This window comes from Artemia sp. Qi Xiang Cuo, chromosome 19 (assembly GCF_049724085.1).
Source record: "Artemia sp. Qi Xiang Cuo chromosome 19, ASM4972408v1, whole genome shotgun sequence".
Taxonomy (NCBI): Eukaryota; Metazoa; Arthropoda; class Branchiopoda; order Anostraca; family Artemiidae; genus Artemia; species Artemia sp. Qi Xiang Cuo.
The window spans coordinates 31,554,728-31,574,634 of NC_142812.1; the positions used below are offsets into that span (position 1 = coordinate 31,554,728).

Genomic DNA, 19,907 nt, shown 5'->3' on the forward strand with positions numbered 1-19,907 from the left:
ATATTATTTTGATTTTTTCTTTATTACTCCGCATTTATTTTATATTGCGAGTTATAAATAAACTTACTTACTTACTTACTAAATGCCCAATGTTACATTCAAACCCGTACCCTTGCAATGATACTGGGACGGCTAAAGATTACGACTAAGCTACAAAAACATTACTAAGCTATTTCAAATAATGTATCTAAGTTTTAACAGGCATAATCAAACGGTTCTTGTTTTTCTTTTATTTTTGAATTAAAATCAAGTTGCCATCAAGCCATCGGCCAATTGGAGACAAAGCCAAGACAGGTAGTCTTAATGAGAAGCAAAGTTAGCATAAGCCTTTTTTCAGGATTGTATAAAAAATGATGGCATTTTCAATTGTTGTTCAATATCATCCATCCATCCTAGGGTAGAACTGTAAGTAAGGAGCGACCCGGTTCAATAGTAGCAAAAAATTCTAAAAAACGGAATTTTGATACCAATAGATATATAAAAAGAATCGGATTTTTATGCTTATTTCAAATATTCAAGTTTCATTAAGTTTAGTATTACCCATTAAAGGTTAAGAGGCTGAAGAAATTTGCCGTATTTTCGAAAAAAGGGGAAACATCCCTTAAAATCATAGAATCTTAATGATCTTAAATCACACCATCAGATTATCGTGTCAGAGAGCCCCATTGTAGAGGTTTCAAGCTCCTATCTGCAAAAATGTGGAATTTTGTATTTTTTTTTGCCAGAAGAAAGATCAGGGATGCGTGTTTATTGTTTTTTTTTCTTTTTCCTAGGAGTGATCGTTTCGACCCAGTGGTCCTAGAATATCGGTAGAGGGACCATTTGAACGAAAATTAATAGTTCTTGTGTCCTTTTTAAGTTACCAAAAAAATTGGAGGGCAACTAGGTCCCCTTCCATGCCCCTTCTTTTCTCAAAATCGTCCGATCAAAATCGAGATAGCCATTTTCTTCAACATAGTTGAAAGGCCGAATAACTATGCCTTCGACAAGATCATAACCCCCCCCCCCACAGCCCCTGGGGAAAGGTATTTAAGTTGCAAAAGTTCTCCATTGTTTACGTCTAGTATTTGTTATTGGGAAGTATGCATACATTTTTAGGATGGGGAAGGGGGGAATTTTCTCCTGGGTGGGATTTTCCACGGGGATAATTTTTCACGGGAAGGGAAGTTTCCAGGGAGTGAATTTTTGAGGGGAAATTTTACACTAGGGATAATTTGCCAGAATTCTTATACAAATTCATCTAGTGTCTTGCTTTCTCTTTGCCGACTCAATTTTACGCGTGGAGATGTTAAGAAAAATTGTCCGGGGTAAGTTTTCACCAGAATTGAATTGTCTAGAGAATAAATCCTTGAGGAGGAGGGATTTTTCCATGGAAGAGTATCCAGATTTCCTGGCATTATTTGAAAAAGGATCAGAAATTAAATAGAAAAACAGAAGTTTTTTCAACTAAAAGTAAGGAGCAACATTAAAACTTAAAACGAACAGAAATTTATTCCGTATATGAGAGGCGTTGCTTTTTCTCAACACCAAGCATTTTACGCTAAGCTTTGAATTCTGTCTCAATTCTTTAAGAACAACTTCTGAAACATTGTTCGTTTGATTACAACAATAAGAAGCTATTTACAAAAGTACTGGAAAAAAACTTTAGCGTGAAGGTGTTGAAGAAGAGCAACCCCCCTCATATACGTAATAATTACTGTTCGTTTTAAGTTTTAAATTGCTCCTTACTTTCAGTTGAAAAAACTTATTTTTTATTTAATTAGGGAAAAAAGGAAACATATTCGTTAGATTGTTTCAATGTTGTTGCATGGCCCAGCAACAAAAAAGTATGAGATAATGAATGACTCTTGAGTCCTCTGAAAAGGAAGGACTGTGGCACCAAGGGGCCAAGGAGCTAAGAGCATGCTTATTTGAGACATTGTCCGCATCAAATAATCCCTGGACAATATAAATACAAATAAGTCTAACCAGTCTTCTAGCCATACCCACCCCACAGGTGACACCCAGAAGTTATTTTTATCTGCACCATAGGCACTGAGGTGAATAAACCGTCTGGAGCTGTTCTTGTACAGCTTTATAGATTACCCTTTGAATAGCTTATAAAAGTTATTTTCTATCAAACCCCTTCATCACCTAAGGAGGGAATATAGTTGATTTCTATGCGGTAACGGTTCATTTGGCATGATGATGGCTAAGAAACCCATCGATTTCATATTCTCATCAAAAAGTATCTTTGAAAAGAGTTCTTTAGAGCAGGGGCTAACTGGCTTTTTAGCTTCAATAATAGCAGAGTTAGCACCAAAAGTTAAAACTTTGCACCGTAAGACACTTTGTGCTGGTGTTAAGCAAAGTATTTATAATAAGAATAGACACAAAATTATTTGTCGAATGAGCTATTACAACCATGTGACCACCAACAGATGTTGTACCCGCATACGACCACCCTGTAGGCTGCTGGTGCTGAAGAAGAAAAAGGAAAAATAAATAGCGTTACCACTAATACTACAATTTTCGTTGATTTTTCAGATGAGGCACTGTTAGTCCTAGTTACGAGTTTGCGTATGGCGTTTGATGTTGTTTTTTTTTTTTGTTGTTTTTTTACACCACTATTCATAAGTTTTAGGCTCTTTTTCGAGAAACACAAAAATTTGACTTTTCCGACTATACAGCATTATGAAATTGGATCAGGATAAGAATAAATACCCAAAATTTATTGAAAGCCATATTTTTTAATTTTTCATTACGGTGGGCCATGTTTCGCTGTTAACTAGGTTGCAGCTGTCACTGCGACCATGATAGCACAAATGGTTAGTTAAAATAGGCTGCAACCAGTAGAATTAAAGAACCAGAGGCCGTTTCTTAACAAGTTCCGAGGGCCTAGCATCTTTTATTTGGGATCGTAAAAGTATTTACAACCACCGTTTAGCAAGATTTATTTGGCTAAATGAATTTTTATAACAAACTGCAATGCCCATAAACAAAGGCACTTTAAAGGCCAAATGAGGAACCTTAATGGTTTGTTTCTCGATGTCAGCTCGTAGATATTTCCAATTTTGTCTTTGCTGACGATTAGTCTATACTTTTCTATTGACATAATGTATACCTAAATATTGTGGGGGGGGATGAAGGAGGATAGTGGGGGAAGTGACCCCTCTAAGAATCGAGCCCTAAAATGCAAGTTTTCTGGCTTTTCACCCCCCCCCCCCCGTGTGAAAAATAATCCGGTCTCTACACCTGGGATTTGGACCGGTGTTCGTTCATTGTAAAATTATATTTGTTCATTCAGTAATTTTTATTTTATACAATCAAATATTAATTTCAAATGTTAGGTTTTGGAAGACTACAAATATTATCAAATCCCTTATGGTAACGAACTGTAAATAAAGAGCTCTCCTTGTCTACAGAAGCTAAAACTTTAACAACCAAATTTTGACAACAATATGTACACAAGCCTTTTTATTGTGATTCCAAATAAGTAAAATTTACTAATTTTGAAGTTACCCATCAGTAGCTAGAATCAAGAAAAATTTGTATAATTTTAGAGAAACAGCAAAACTCCCCCAAAGAGAGGAACATGGGTGTTAATGAAAATTACACCCTCAAATTTAAGATGTCTGAGAACCCTAGAGTAAAAAAAAAACTTTTAACTGGACAGACTTGCACAAATGGGAAGGGGTCCCAGGATTGGTTCAAAGAGCCCTTCTCTGGTAAATGAAAGCTTGTAGCAAAAAAATATACCTTTTTCCAATCTCGACCCCCTCCAAAAAAAAGTCAGATCTGTATGCACCTTTACACACACACGACAGAGAAACTCCTTTCTAGCATATCCCCTAGACCCTCTGAGAAAATTTGAAAGATGCTGAGCTTTATAATACACTTCCTTTTTTCACATTATTAATTAAAAAAAAAACTTTCCGAAAAATAAGTTTTCAAAGAAAAGTAAAGGCCATTTTAAACTTAAGACCAGTATATAAAATTACCTTTTTAAATTCAAACTAAAAACGGCCAGAAATTACTGTTAAAGAATAAATGAAACCCAAAACAGAAATTAAATCAACAATCATAGCAAAAAACATACAACAAGAAATAATATAAATGAATAAATAGATCTTAAACCGAGTAAGGCTTAGATTGAATATGAAAATCAAGCTTAAAACGAAAACAAATATTTTGCTATTAAAGTATAAATGAAACTTAAAACGAACAGAAGTTAAATAAGTATCAATGCGAACAAATATACAATACACATTAATTAAATAAATAAATAAATCTTAGAACGAGTAAGACAGGAATTGAATATTCAACTATAGTTATAATCTAATAAATATAACTAAGAACAAGAGTGCCGGTCTCATATTAGTGCATAAGCCATAAAAGATACTGCTTCATTGGTGCATTAATGAAAGCGAATTATATTACAAATGTTTTCTTTTGTACTTATTATTTAAAATAAGTATTAAAATCACAGTAAAATTTTGAACTGATGAGGTTTTAGCAATTAATATAATTGTGCATCAAATACTCAGTTTAATTTATTAGTTCTTTTCAAGATTAGTCAAGACAAATATAGTTTCACTACAAACAAAATTTGGATACTGCCCCCTTCTTTAACTGTAAAAACCTAAAGCCTTCTGCGTTTTTGGTGCTTCACTGAAAACGAATTACTCGTATATTACAAACTTATTATTTTCCAGTTCTTACAGCATTGAAAATGTAAATAAAATTACAGTGAAAAAAAAAAATCATGTACTGATGTATATTTCAACAATTAATATCATTATATATCTAATATTATATTTGATTTGATTTATACTTTATAAGACTGTTCAAGACTCGTAAAGTTTTGCCATTTTTTTTTTAACTATGCCATTTTTTGAAACTCATCGCCCTAGTTGGTTATGTTCTATGGCTTCTAGGCTTTTCTATTTGAGCGGAAAACTGTACCTCAAACTTTGTGGAACATGCATTTTCTTGCATGAAACACCAAAATATAATAAAATGTCTTAAAACCCTTGCCCTGAAGGTTGTGGGGGACTGTCCTCCTCAAAAACAATCAACTACGCTGAACAAAATGGCAATCTCAAAATTTTGATTGGATGTGTTTGGTGGAATGATGGGCGTGGGGGGCTTGCTTCCCTCCAATCACTTTCGACTATTAAAAAGGGCACTAGAACTCTCAATTTGCAATCAAATGATCCCTCTTTGTAGTTTCTACGACAATTCCTTCCATATGAAGTGCCTCTGGGAAAAAAAAAATAATAAATAATAATAAAACATTGGAGCCGTATGGCCTTTACTATAGGCAACGCTACAGCGTTGCCTCTGATTCTGCACGTGAAAAGATCTTACGATACTCAAGAATCTAGAATGCCCAGACACGAGTCTTAGAAGACTGTTCTAGAAAGCAGATCAAAATACGAACAAATTCATTTTTGGAGCAATAATTTGCATGTTTTCCATGAAGGCTGGAGCACATTAGATGATTTTACGTGTGTGTATGTGTTTGAGGAGGGGCTTATTAACACCACTGTTCCTCCCTATGTAAGTATGATTTGGTAGGTAAGCAAGAGTAAAATCGGACATGCATTCTTCTTTATTTTCAATGTTAAAATATTGAATTCTGGAATGAGTTTTGCGAAATCTGTAGAATAACCTTCCTGTGCTAAGTACAGAAGATTTTTCAAGTTTAAACCTGTTGTGTTTGGGTTTTGACGGCTTCAATTATACTGTACTGATTGGCTTTTACTTGAGCTGAGTTAAAGTGAAACAAATCGAGGTAGAACAACAAAAATTGTATGAGAATTAAGTAAGGTACTTGTTGAGATAGAGGTCCTCGAACAACGTTTAGCTTAATTATGGCCCACCTGTCATGTGATATCAGATACAAATAAAACAAACATAAACAAATTAATGTTGATACAATATGTTCTGGTCTTTCTTCTGGGCCAGGAGAGCAGTGCACCCTCCTTTTGGAAACAAAAAAAGAAACATGAAAAGAGCATAAAATAAAAATATGATGAATATTCTTATTTAAATCTTGGCAAAAACCTGATACCACTTGCTCTTCCTGGCAACTCTTTTGGTGGCGCTACTGTAACACCATCCCAGAGATCTTTTTGGGATTGCAACAGAGAACATGGTTGAATTTTTTTTCTGCTTATTTTAAGATTAATTAAAAAGAATTTCCATAAAAAAGTTTTTTAAAGAAAAGTAAATAGCTCCATTAAATCAAACATGATTAAAAATAAAGTCAAATAATCTTCCAAGAAATAAACTACCATAAATCAACATCAATAAATAAATGAAACCCCAAACAAACAGAAATTACAACAAATAACCAAGTCAAACTCAAAACGAGCAAAAATTACATGAGTAGGGCTGACCATGCCTTCTCACGATCAGAGAAAAATTTACACTTTACTGAAAAAAAAAGAAAAAAAAGACCGTGGATTGTTAGTAACCTACATATACCGATATTTATTCCTTAAAGTTAATAAAAGTTATTTAATAATGTCAAAACAAGTTAAAACCTTCAAAATGTATTTTGTTTTCAGTAACGTACAAATTATGTTCTAGTCTTTAGACCAGAACATAGTAGTGTCAGTACATATAGTAGCAGCAGTAGTATTGACGTGTTGCCTTTGCAAGTAGCTGCAATAGTAGTAGTAGTAGTAAATGTAGCAGTAGTGTAGTGATAGCAATTTATTATAAAGAAAAAGCAAAAAAAACAGTAGCACACCACGATTGAGACAAAATTAATCGGTAGCACATCAAAAGCGTCGCTTGCGCGGGTGTACTACTAATAAAAAAGAAAAAAAAGTGATGGTAGTATTAATAGCAGCATGCACATATTGCCTTTTGTTTAGATGGTCTTCCCCTTTTAGCATTTTCTGAATGTTTCAACTTAATACCCAAATCAATTCTTGAGATACGCTCTTTCGACGCACATGCACATAGCGTCTTTTGATTCAGTTCAAATTTCCCGTCAATATTATAAATGGAGCAGTGTGGTAGTAGTAGTAGCAGTGGTGATTTGACACAAATTTTGGAATTTTCATTTTGTTCAAACTAGTCAAGCGTCCAATAGCTATACTTCCAAGAATGTCATGCCCACATAGCCCCAGGCCAAGTATGGTAAATTATACAACTTGCCCAATGTTTCATGCAGATTTATCATTAGGAAATGAGGAAATATTTGATTTTGGGTGCATTCAAAAAGGCTAAGGTCATTGAGGTGAAACTTTGGAGAATATTGAGGGGAATGTAATAGTAAATCAAAAACCACTATGTGTATCCAGTTTATCAAATAAGAGGATCAGAAATATTTTAAGGACGGTTGAGGGTATTCAGTTGAAACTCTAAGGACATTTTGATGGGTGCATTGAAAAGTGGTTGAGGGTCGTCAGCCCTCTCCCACGTCCTTTTCAGCCTTCCTTCCACCAAAAATGTTTGGTCAAAATTTAAAGAGACATTTTGTTCAAAATAGTGAAAACCTCCAATAACTACGACTGTGGGGATGACACCCACCCCTCCATGGGCGTAGGGAGGGGGGGCAGGGGGGCAGCTGCCCCCCCTAGACCTTCAAATTTACATTAGATATGGCTGAAAAAGCAGATGGTTTGGAAAAAGCAGTTGATAAAACTCCATCACACTATCGACTGCCCCCCGTAGACAATATGCTGCCTACACCCATGCCCCTCTCCACATCTTTAGGGAGGGATGATGAACACACTGTGTGTTTGCTGGTGGTCAGAAAGACATCACCAATATCTTAGGAACGGCTCAAGGTATTAAGTTAAAATATTCAGGGGATGTTGAAAAGCTATCGGAGCACAACCAGCCCCCCTTGCTGATTTTAGATCCTCCCTTTCCTCATCACTGATCCAGATTTTGAAAAAACAACTCAGTTCAAAACAATGAAAAGCCCAAGTGACTAGGCCTCCGGGGATGCAATGTCCCACAACCCTTAGGGCAATGATTGTAAACTATGCAGGCAGGATTTTTACAGGCAGGATTTATCAATAGGAAAAGGGGTGATGTATATTCTAGATATGATTGAACAGTGAAAAGTGAAGTATTAATATGAAACTTCGGGGAATGTTGAGGGGGATTGTTAAACTAATTATAAAAATACTATGTGAATACTGTTTATCAAAAAGGTGCATCTGCAACTACACAAGAACAGCCGAGAGTAAGTTGTACCCGTTTTAGCTGTCCTTCCTCCAAAGATATACTATAAAAATTTTGGAATAGCCATCTTGTTCAAAATAGTTGAAAAGTCAAATAACTATACCTCCGGGGATGACGTAACCCACCACAGCCTCTAGGCCAAGTGCTGTAAGTTATATCAGTTACCCATAGTTTCTATACAAGGTTGGTTATTTAGAAAGGGGGGGGGCATATCTAATAAAGTAGGTAATCATATTTAACACATAGTGTGCTACGATGAAATCGTTTTCAATAAAGTACATATTACCTTTTGGTCTTCAAAAGGTACGGGGGGCGTTCTCCCTATTCTCCATTGTGGTCAGTTTCTGCTCGTTTTAGGTTTAACTAAAGTTTATTTGACTTTATTTCTGCTCCTCTTTGGCCTAATGTAGCTGTTTACTTTTTTCCGAAAAACCTGTTTTGTAGAAAACCTTTTTAAAAAAAATAATACTGAAAAAAAAGGAAATCCGAAACCAAAGCTTTCCTATCCCCTTTTGTCTTATACAAGACAATAGCCAAGTTACTGAAGATTCTACTTTTTGCTAATCTGTCGGAGATCAAAATATAGATTCAATACCCCTGGCATTTTGCTCGGAAGGAATAATGTTTAAGGGCATGAGAACTTGAGACAGTCGTAAAGTTGAAACAAAAAAAAAATAATTAAAACCAATGAAGAATTAGATTAGTTTCAAAAGAAAAAAAACTGTCTTAGTTCAAGATTATTACAGGCTGTCCGTTTTATAGACGAACACCATAGGATGGCTGCCCCTCCCCCTTGCACTTCCTTGCTGAAGGACTGCGAAACGGGGATCAGCACTGACGGTTTGGACCTTGAAGATTTAGTGCCGTCATACTTACTTATTTACAATTTATTAGTTTATTTAGATACAGGGACCGGCAAATTAGAGTCGTACCTCTACATAGGGATGTTGATGCCATTCCCTTCCTTAGAAATTGTCCACGAAACCCCTCCTCTAGTAAATTGGTAAGAACAAATGCAAGAACTGATCAATATTTAATCCTAAACTTAAAACATTTTTAGCTTAAATATTATTAAAATAGCTAAATGTCTGTGGGTGCAAAAAGTTAACTATATTAATGCTGACCCTTTCACTTTTTGTCCCTTTCTGAAGAAGGACTAACATTCTGTAGATTGATTATACATATTTTACGCTTATCGTAATTGCACTAAAAAGAGTTCTTGATTATAGCTTGAAGTTATGAAAATGTTTATATTGAATTAACCAATGACAGCTAAATATGCATAGCCATCATCACAATTAAATAGATATAGATTTGACTGTATTAAAATCTAACTATTGAAAAAGTAGAAATAAGTGCTAATGTAACTCTTTCCCTAATAATTCGAAGTATAAATGCATTGTCATAAAAAAAGTTATAGCAAAAATTTAATTTTTATAATAACATGATTCTTAGCACCAGACACAGCCAAAATGGTATTATCCCCACTCTTGAAAACAAGATTTGAAAATCATCGAAAGTTGAATCGTTTGGGTATAGAATTTTTTGACTCAAATAAAGCTAATTTAAAATTTAATTATTATGAAAAACTAAATGCAATGATAAAGGCTAAGAAAGAGAGTACTTACACAACCAGTTTCCTCAGGAGAGAGTTTTGATGGTGCATCACAGACTGGTTGAGAGTATGAGGCAACTCCTGGTGGTATGGAAGATTCCTCCATCTCCCCATCTGATTCTTCCGAATCGGAAATAGCTGGCCAGTTAAACTTCTGCACGGTTGATATTACACTATTTGGATACATATTCACAGTAGGCGGGGAGGAGGGCAGAGCGACAAAAGGACGACTCAAGTCTTGAGCCTCTTCATTAACTACATCCGCAACATCATCCACTTTATCCTCCATCGGGCCTTCACCTTCCATCTCGTTTTCAACACTACCTGCTCTCATTGTGTTGCTGTCAGATAATTCCTCGCCACTGGGATATTCTCGTTTTATTAGCCTATTGCAATAATTCAAATAGTTGTCGTCTGATGCTGCCACGTCCAGTGTTGCCGATGCGCTATTGAGTTTACTGGATCTAGCTTTGTACTGACTTAATATATCAGCCAGTCCACGTATGCACAGTTCATGAGCTGTTCTTAAAAGGTTATCTAAGTTTTCTTGTTCAACATTCACTTCACCCTTGTACATAAAATCCAAGAGGGTCTGTAGTTCTGAGTAAGGGGTATCATTTAATATAATTATTGGGTGGGATTCAGGATGTGACGCAAATAAATCACGAAAAAAACTTGAGCATGCAGACAACACCATCTTGTGAGCTCGAATCGAGCGACCTTCCACAGCCAAAGTAACATCCACAAGAGCTTCGTCCTAAAAAAAATGGCACTGTATATTGCAAATTATCTATATACGACTTATTTACTTAAATATAAAATTTAAAAAAGATCACTTTAAAGAACCCTGAAAAAATCTACTAAAAATACAACAATAAAATTAAGAGAAAGGGTGAGACAGAAACAGAGAGAGACAGAGAGACGAGAGAGAGAGAGAGAGAGAGAGAGAGAGAGAGAGAGAGAGAGAGAGAGAGAGAGAGAGAGAGAGAGAGAGAGAGAGAGAGAGAGAGAGAGAGAGAGAGAGAGAGAGAGAGAGAGAGAGAGAGAGAGAGAGAGAGAGAGAGAGAGAGAGAGAGAGAGAGAGAGAGAGAGAGAGAGAGAGAGAGAGAGAGAGAGAGAGAGAGAGAGAGAGAGAGAGAGAGAGAGAGAGAGAGAGAGAAGAGCACCGGTATACACAAGGATCATATCTTTAGGGAGAGCTGTTCTAGGATTTACCCAGGAGTGAAATAAAGCCAAAAAAGAAAAATCCTTTTCGACCCGCAATTTCTCAGTTTAGGCCGATAGGATACCGGTGCTCTAAGACCAATATCGAGAGGGGGGCTTCACTCTATCCTTCCAGGAACTAGTATGGATACAAATGTAATATAACAGTGAGTAACAAAATCTAACAATACAAATAAATTAAAAACGAAAATGTTAAACGAATCGTTGGAATGCAACGGGATTACCGAGTGCACAACCCCTTGATCGCATCCTACTGCAATGTCTTCAATAGATAACGCTTTGGGTTAGACATCTTGTAAGCATACTTGGCTTAGCTCGGAATGACTCTGGAGTAAGATTTACCAAAAGATATAGTGAGACAACTGGATCAGTGATCTGGGCATAGGTGCAACGACGTAAAACCTGAGCGAACCCTCAGATTTTTTGCCACTTCTGCTAATTTGTCTTCCTCAGAGTTATTTGATGAGTCATTACAGAGGATCTGATAGTATCTACATGTCCCGCAGCCATTATGAACAGATTTGCTTCTTTTTTTCAACTGTCTTTAGAATTATTTAAGGCCTTGTAGGCATTTCTGACTTGCAATAAATAGTTGGGTGTGTCTAAATCGAGCACATCAATAAAAAAAAAAAAAAAGAGAACCAAATGTCAGTGTATGCGAGCTTTTATTTCTATTTATTGTGTATAAGACGAAATACCCTTATGGTTACTTTTTTTATTGCGTTTATTAATTGTAGGATTCAGGGTACCATCAATTACTCTAGTCTCTTTAGATAGCCTACCAATTGTGATGGTAGTCAGCATGCGCAAAAGACAATGAATATTCAGAGCGACATCCCTTTAAAATATGAAGAGAGGCCTATAGCGTTCTGTGTACCCTAAAAAAATAAGTGGTAACTCTCAAAAGCGTAGGGAGTCGGTACTTTGCTCTAGATCTACATGCAGGCTTGTCAGCACCCTGCATAGTTGAACGATGCTAACCAAAGGCGCACATGGATTTTGTAAATGTTTACTGAAACAAAATTATCTTTACCTTACTGTACCATGTTTTACAATCCCAAAATTTTCACATTAATGTTCCTGTTTTAATCAATTCAACATTTAATGACGTAATTTTGATTCCGGAGATGGAAGATACTATTTTTTATAATAAAGTATAAATCCATGGAAACATTTTTAGTGCCTTGGGAATCACATCTAATCAGAGGTAGATTAGAATCTTTTTTCTTTTTTTTTATTTCCCACCTCCCCATTTGAGTATATAACCGATGTTCAGGCCGATCCAGCCATAAAACAGAAACAAAATCCAGCACTAACAAATCTCGATCAGCTACGATTTGAAATTATAATCCTGCACTGAAAAAGGTGAGAAAATGTAATGTTTCGGGGGATGGAAAATAAAAATTGCACCTAAGAGGCAGGGCCGGAAGCTTTGACGCTTCTAGGCCCAAGCCGTTTACTCTCACCCGAACTCATCCGATCATCTCAGCAGCCATTATTGGGAGACATCTGACAGTTTATAAGTGGCCAAGGAATTCCTGTATCGTTTCAAAATCAGCTCTCTGTGAATAGGCAGGGCGGCGGCGGAGTGCACCTGGCACTTTGACAATAAGTCACATCAGCCCTATTGCGTTAAGAAAAAATCACTCAGTAATAATTTATTGCACCTCATGGCATTTTGCGCCCCTAGACCCGGGCCTAGAGGGCCGATTGGCAAATCTAGGCCTGCTAATAGGGTTCTTTCGGCCCAAGCCCTTTTTTGTAGGATTTTTTTTTTGGATCACCGTCTAAATCGAAAAAGAAACATTCCCCCCTTTCTCAATGATAAATCATGCATATAAAATATGGACAAATTACGTAATTTACATTCCTGAACCTAGGGGCTGTGGTGGCATGACATCCATAAAAGCATAGCTATTGGACTTTTTGATTATTTCAAATAAAATGGCTCTTTAAGATCTCTATCAGTGTTAAGGAGAGCATCTAAAAGGGCAAGGGGGGATTACCCTTCGTTCCTTTTTCAATACCCCTCTCAACATACCTTTAAAGTTTTAGCTTAATATCCTTAGCCGTTCCTTAGTTTTGTCGTATCCTTTTGACAATTCTCCGACATATAGCGTGCTTTGATTTTGTTTGACATCTCTGTAACATTCTAAAAGTTCTACCTTATTACTCTTAGCCTTTTTGGAGACTCAGTATCAAACATAGCCCCTTTCCGAATAACTAACCTTGTATATAAACAATGGACAACTAATATAACTCACAACACTTGCCCCAGGGGCTGTGGGGGCTACGTCAACCTCAGATGTATAATTATTTGACATTTGAACAAAATGGATATGTCAAAATTTTTATTTGACGCATTTGGGGGAAAGTGGGAGGGGGGAGGGGGCCGATCATTTTTTACTCTCAAAAAGGGCACTAAAAATTTCGATTTCCAATCGAATGAGCCTCCACCATTTCTTTCATAAAAACCTTATATATTAAAATAAGCAATTTGCATGACTTACAGCTCCTGCCCCTCGGGTTGGTGGGGGGCGGGTTTCAACTCCAGAAGCATAGTTATTCTGCCTTCAGGCTATTTTACACAAAACGGCTATTTAAAAATTTTGATGAGATGTATTTGGGGAAAAGGGGAGGAGGGTGGGCTGGTTGCCCTCCGATTATTTTTGACTCTTAAAAAGAGCTAGAACTTTCGATTTTCGATTGAATGAACATCTTCTAAAGTTTATACAACAACTCCTTACATAAGAACTTTATATTTCAACAACGGGCAGCTTGCATAACTTATAGCCCTTGTCCCTCGGACTGGGGGGTTCTCAAATCCGGGAGCATAACTATTTGACTTTCGGATTATTTTGAACAAAATGGCTATTTCAAAATTTTGACAGGAAACATTTGGGGAAAATGGGCGCATGAGGGGGGGACTGGTTGCCCTCCAATCACCCAATCACCCTCCAATCACCCTTGAAAATGGAACTAGAACTTTCGGCTTCGAATCGAATGACCTCCCTCCGGAGTTTAACGACCATCCCTTCCATAAAAACCTTGTATTTTAACAATGGGCAACTAGCATAACTTACAACCTCTTCCCTCAGGAATGGGGGGGATGTCAACCCTGAAAGCATAATTAGTTGATCTTCGGCCTATTTTGAACGAAAGGGCTGTCTCAAAATCTTGATCAGATACAATGAGCCCCATCCAAAGTCTGTACGACGACTCCTTCCATATGAAGCGCCTCTGAGAAAAATAAGTAAATAGTAAAACATTGAAGCCTTATGTCTCTTGACTATAAAGATATTATAAAGATAATATTCATTCAAATTTACACTTTACTTTTCTCCCGAAAGCTCTTTGGCCTGTTCAAAGAGCCCTTTCTTCGCTTATTCAAGCGCATTTAATTGACTCCCAAAAAAAAATTTTTAACGCAACAAGTAGATTTAAAAAAATGTCTCCTATATTCTAGTTAGCTTTCAGTGAAGCTTGTGTTAAACTTTAGCTTAAAGGAAGACAGACCCTTCCTCTCATAATTTTTTTTTAGCCATTTCTGTTTGATTTAACTCTTAGATATTGGTGTTTGCTTTCATTTAATCATGTCGAAACATCTCATATTTTTAAATGCCATTTCTGTTCATTTTAATTCGTTTATAGCAAAGAAATTATAGACTGCCCAAAAACGTGTAAACCAAACGCACCACGGCGTGGAAATGTGGCCTTGGAAACTGGTTGATCCATATTACGCTTTTCGACGCCTTAAACTGAATGGCTGTCTCATAATTTGTTGACTTATGGCTTGTTGGCCCAATTTGGACCTAAATAGCCGTTTGGCTATGATAAATGATGGAAAAGGGAAGTTTTTTTTTAAGTGCGATAGATTTTACTACTTAAAAAGGCACTAGAATTTAAAATTCCGTTTGAATCAGCAGTCTAATGCTTTGTATGACCCCTATCTTAATTAAATAAAAAAAAATATTTTTTTCAACTTTAAGTACGGATCAACATTAAAACTTAAAAAGAAAATACATTATTCCATATATAAGGGAGGCTACCCTTTCCTCAACCCTCTCTCTTTACGCTAAAGTCTTTAATTTCTTTAAAAACATGTCTCACTCAAATTCAACCGCCGTTGTGTTTGAGCAGTCTTTCTTAAAGAATTGTGGCACAAACTTAGACTTTAGCCGAAAGGGCGAGGGTTGAGGAAGCGGTATTCCCTCTAATATATGGTATAATTTGTTTCGGTTTTAAGTTTTAATGCTTCTCCTTACTACTGATCGAAAAAACTTACTTTATATTTAATTTCAGACGGTTTTTCCAATCATGACAGTTTTTGGGCTACTCTTTCTCTACTCTTCAAGGGGATGATCGTCCTTTGGACAGTCTTGATCTCGTTCCGATGCCCTCTACCTACTATCGCTCTGTAAAGTACGCATAGGAAGTGAATCTTCCATAGTTATTTTTTTCTGCAACAAGAGGAGAGCTCTCACCCCCTCAGCATCAATCCTTAGGGCTAAATCACAATTTCAATCAAAGATAAGGGGAGGGAAGGTAAATTCCCTTTTTTAGATTAAACTGAAGGCCCTCACTAAAAAAAAATTTGGAAAAACTAGCCTTAAAACGTACCTTTGAGTCTTCCCCCACGAATTAATCGACTGACCCCTTCCCCTAGCCCGCTGTTGAGAACTGGCATTCAAATATGCAGTAATGTACATAAATGAATGAGGTCTCAGATATATTTATCTATTGAAGTTATTGTCAATTACGATTTTTCATGGTGTATGTACGGTATAAATGCCGAGGGTCGAATGTGTCACTCCCCCCTCCAACTCTGTTTGCCCTCAGGAACTGGGATGTTCTTTACAAAGGTATTCGATCGTTTCCCAGTGATTGGTTATACCCGGATTTTGTTAGCATTTGACCCTCTTAGGGCCGAAATTCATAATATGGTATTTTAGTATGTTCCAAACTCTTTAGTTAATAAAAAAAGGAGGTACTAGGATTCGAGATTTCTGTCGGAATGAGCCCTCTACGGATTTTACAAGACCAGAAAAAAAGTTAACAAACCAACACGCATCTGTGATCGTCCTCTTCGAGTCTAGTGCTAAATTTTGCATTAATAGAAAGTTAAGGTTGCTTTGTGGGATTCCAAAACATACTGAATTGGATGGTATAATTTTTATCGAAGTTTCACAGCGGTTGGGGATATTTTCCCTATTTTGAGAAAATAAGATAAGTTTTCTATCTTGATGTATGTTGTTTTCGAATGCCACATTCTAGAAATTTGGTTACTATTAGCAAGGGTCACTCTTTACTTACCGTTCATCATCGTGAACCGACTGGAATTTAAAAAAATTGTTTTTAAGTTTTGTTGATATTTCTTCTATTCGATTCTCTTGATATTTCGGTTCTTAGAAAATTCAGTTATTATTTACAAGGGAAAATTCGGTTATTTCGTGCAACCTCACAAAAATACAAACCTGTTTGTTCGGTTCGTTTCTGATAAGCCCAATTTCATGGCTATATTAAAACCTTTCGTATGCTTCTTTTGATTGGCTTTCTGTTTATTTTTTTATTTCTGGTTTGAATATAAAGCAGGGATGATGAAATATAGCTTCTTTTTTGCAATATAAAAACTGTTTCAGAGTCATTTATTTTGCGATCAACTGTTTTCAAGTTGAATAATGAACGAATATTTCTTAGCAGCCAAACTGGCTTCGAAGCAAACCTAATTTTTCTTTGCTTTTTTGAGGAGATTTCTCGCAAAAAAGAAGAAGAAGAAAAATTGGAACTGATAGTAAAAATAAACATTGATTTCTTTTTGCCTCATCTCAATTAACTAATTACCGTTAGTAACATAAATCGTAGGTTTGCAATTGAACACTTAGAGCCGGTATCCGAGGATTCCCTTTGGAACCTAGAGAGGACGAACCTTGGAGTACGAGCCATAGACAAATGAAATTGATTATATTAATTAATCTATATTAGTTTGTTTGTTTGGGTGTGTTTGGGGAATTGACGGATGTTGGAGGGGGGGGGGGGTCTGGTTGCCCTCCACTCACTTTTGACTCTTGAAAAGGGCACTAGAGCTTTCAATTTCCAATCCGATCAATTAAAATTTTCAAGGAAATTGTTGATACGCCCTTCTGAAAATCTGTATGCACATACTATTTTCAAATTTAGTTCGACTTTCCCCAAAACATTTCCTCAAATTTTCATTTCAATATCCTCAGCCTTGGTAAAATTCGCTAGAGAAGCGACAGTTGTAGTGGTAGTAGTTGTGGCGTGCAAGTATTGCCTTTTGGTCAATTGATCTTCCCCTTTAAGTATTCCTTGGAAGTTCCAACTTAATAACCTAATCCTTACTGGAGATACGCCCTTTCGACAATCTGCATGAACATAGTGTCTTTTGATTTGATTCAAATTTCCCTTCTACATTCTCTCAAACTTTTAGCTCAATACCCTTAATCTCAATAGTACTAGTGTCATAACAGCAGTGGTAGTAGTAGGAGCAGTAGGGGTAGTAGTATGCACATGTTGCCTTTTGGCCAGTTGAACATCCCCTCTTTATGCCATGGACGGTTCAGCTCGATACGGTAAGCAGTTCCAAAAATTTTGCTAATACGCCCTTTTGACAATCGGTATGCACATAATGTTTTGATTTAGTTCAACTTCCCAAACACTTCCTCAAATTTTCACTTTAATGCCCTCCGCCTTAGTTGTACTCGCTACAGAAGCAGTGATTGTAATGGTAGTAGTGGTAACAGTTTGAGTAGTTGCAGTAGTAGTAGCAAAAGCAGTAGTAGTAGTATCGTGAAAATACATTTTTGGTCAATCAATCATTCTCCTTACGATTTCCTGAAAGTTTCAAATTAATACACTCAGTCATTCCTAAATTACGCCCTTTTGACAACCCCTATATACATACCGTGTTTTAATTTAGTTCAACACTACCTTCAATATTCTCCGAAAGCTTCGCCTGAATACCCTTCGTCTTTTGGCTACGATTAATTAAAAAAAACTTTCTCGACAAATTAGTTTTTTCAAAGAAAAGTAAAGAACTCCATTAAACAAAAAATGAGCAAAAATAAAATCAAATAATCTACCAAGCGTGAAACTATCACAAATCAGCATCGATAACTAAATGAAACCCAAAACGAAAAGAAATTAGAATAATTAACCGAGTCAAAATCAAAACAAGCATAAATTAACATAAGTTGGGCTCAAAACCCCTATGCCTTCCCAAGGCCAGAACATAATTTGCACTTTACTGAAAAAAATATAATTTTTTTACTTTTATAACTTTAATAAACCAATATTAACATTTCGATTACTAAATATCAGTATATGTATATTAAACTGACAATGCACATTCATTTGTATTTTTTTCAGTAAAGTGCAAATTTTGTTCTGAGCCGTTTTGAAGTTTCCACGACAACACTTTCAAAAAATATCTTATATGCTCCCAGGGCATAACTTACAACCCTTGCCATGAGGGCTGCGGAGGGTATCATTCTCAAAGACCTAATGTCCAGAACTTTCTACTACGTTCAACAAAATGGCTATCTGAAGATTTTGATTGGATGTGTTTGGAGAAATGGTGGGTGTGAGAGGGGGGTTAGTTACCCTCCAATCACTTTCGACTATTAAAAAGGGCACTAGCCCACTCAATTTCCAATTGAATGAGCCCCTTTTGAAGTTTTACAACAACTCTATCTATAACTATGCCCCAAGGTCATAACTTACAACCTTTGCCCTTGGGGCTCTAGGGGGTTTCTCATCCTTAAATACATAATTTCCAGAACTTTCAACTACGTTGAACAAAATGGCTATCTCTGAACTTTGATTGAATGTTTTTGCGGAAATAGTGGGCGTGAAAGGGGGGGGGGGTTAATTACTCTCCACTCACTTTTGACTATTAAAAGGACAATTTCAATTTCCAATCAAATGAACCCTTTTTGAAATTTCTACAACAACTTTCTATATAAACTTTATATGCCCCCAGGGCTTAACTTACAACCCTTGAACTAAGGGGGTTATCATCCTAAAAGACATAATTTCAAGAACTTTCAACTACGCTGAACAAATGGATATCTAAAAATTTTGATTGGATGTGTTTTGGAAAATGGTGGGCGTGAGAGCGGCGTTAGTCGTTCTTCAATCACTTTCTATTATTAAGAAAGGTCCTAGCCCTTTCAATTTCCAACTGAATGAGCCCTTTTGAAGTTTCTACGACAACACTTTCAATAAAAACCTTATGTGCCCCCAAGGCGTAACTTACAACCCTTGTCCTGAGGGCTGTGGGGTTGTCATCCTTAAAGACCTAATTTCCAAAACTTTCAACTACGTTGAACAATATGGCAATCTAAAAATCTTGATTGGATGTGTTTGGGGAAAAGGTGGGCGTGAGAGGGGGGTCAATTACTCTCTCACTGTCGACTATTAAAAAGGGCAATTTCAATTTCCAAACAAATGAGCCCTTTTTGAAATTTTTACAACAACTTTCTATATAAACCTTATATGCCCCCAAGGCATAACTTACAACCCTTGCACTGAGGGCTCTGAAGGGGTTATCATCCTAAAATACCTAATTTTCAGAACTTTCGACTACGTTGAACAAAATGGATATCTCAAAATTTTGATTGGATGTGTTTGGGGAAATGGTGGGCGTGAAAGCGGGGTCAATTACTCTCTCACTGTCGACTATTAAAAAGGGCAATTTCAATTTCCAAACAAATGAGCCCTTTTTGAAATTTTTAAACAACTTTCTATATAAACCTTATATGCTCCCAAGGCTTAACTTACAACCCTTGGACTGAGGGCTCTGAAGGGGTTATCATCCTAAAATACCAAATTTTCAGAACTTTCGACTACGTTGAACAAA

General features: G+C 36.4%; 1 protein-coding gene across 2 annotated transcripts in view; it reads right to left on the minus strand.

The window, feature by feature from the left end:
• Positions 1 to 19,907, minus strand: part of LOC148940730 (uncharacterized) — a 121,107-nt gene that overhangs the window by 70,677 nt on the left and 30,523 nt on the right. For both annotated transcript variants that reach the window (XM_089105381.1, XM_089105380.1), the window contains exon 3: positions 9,819 to 10,562. In XM_089105381.1, the coding sequence (XP_088961507.1) occupies positions 9,819 to 10,562 (744 nt within the window). The remainder of the gene's footprint in view (positions 1 to 9,818; positions 10,563 to 19,907) is intronic.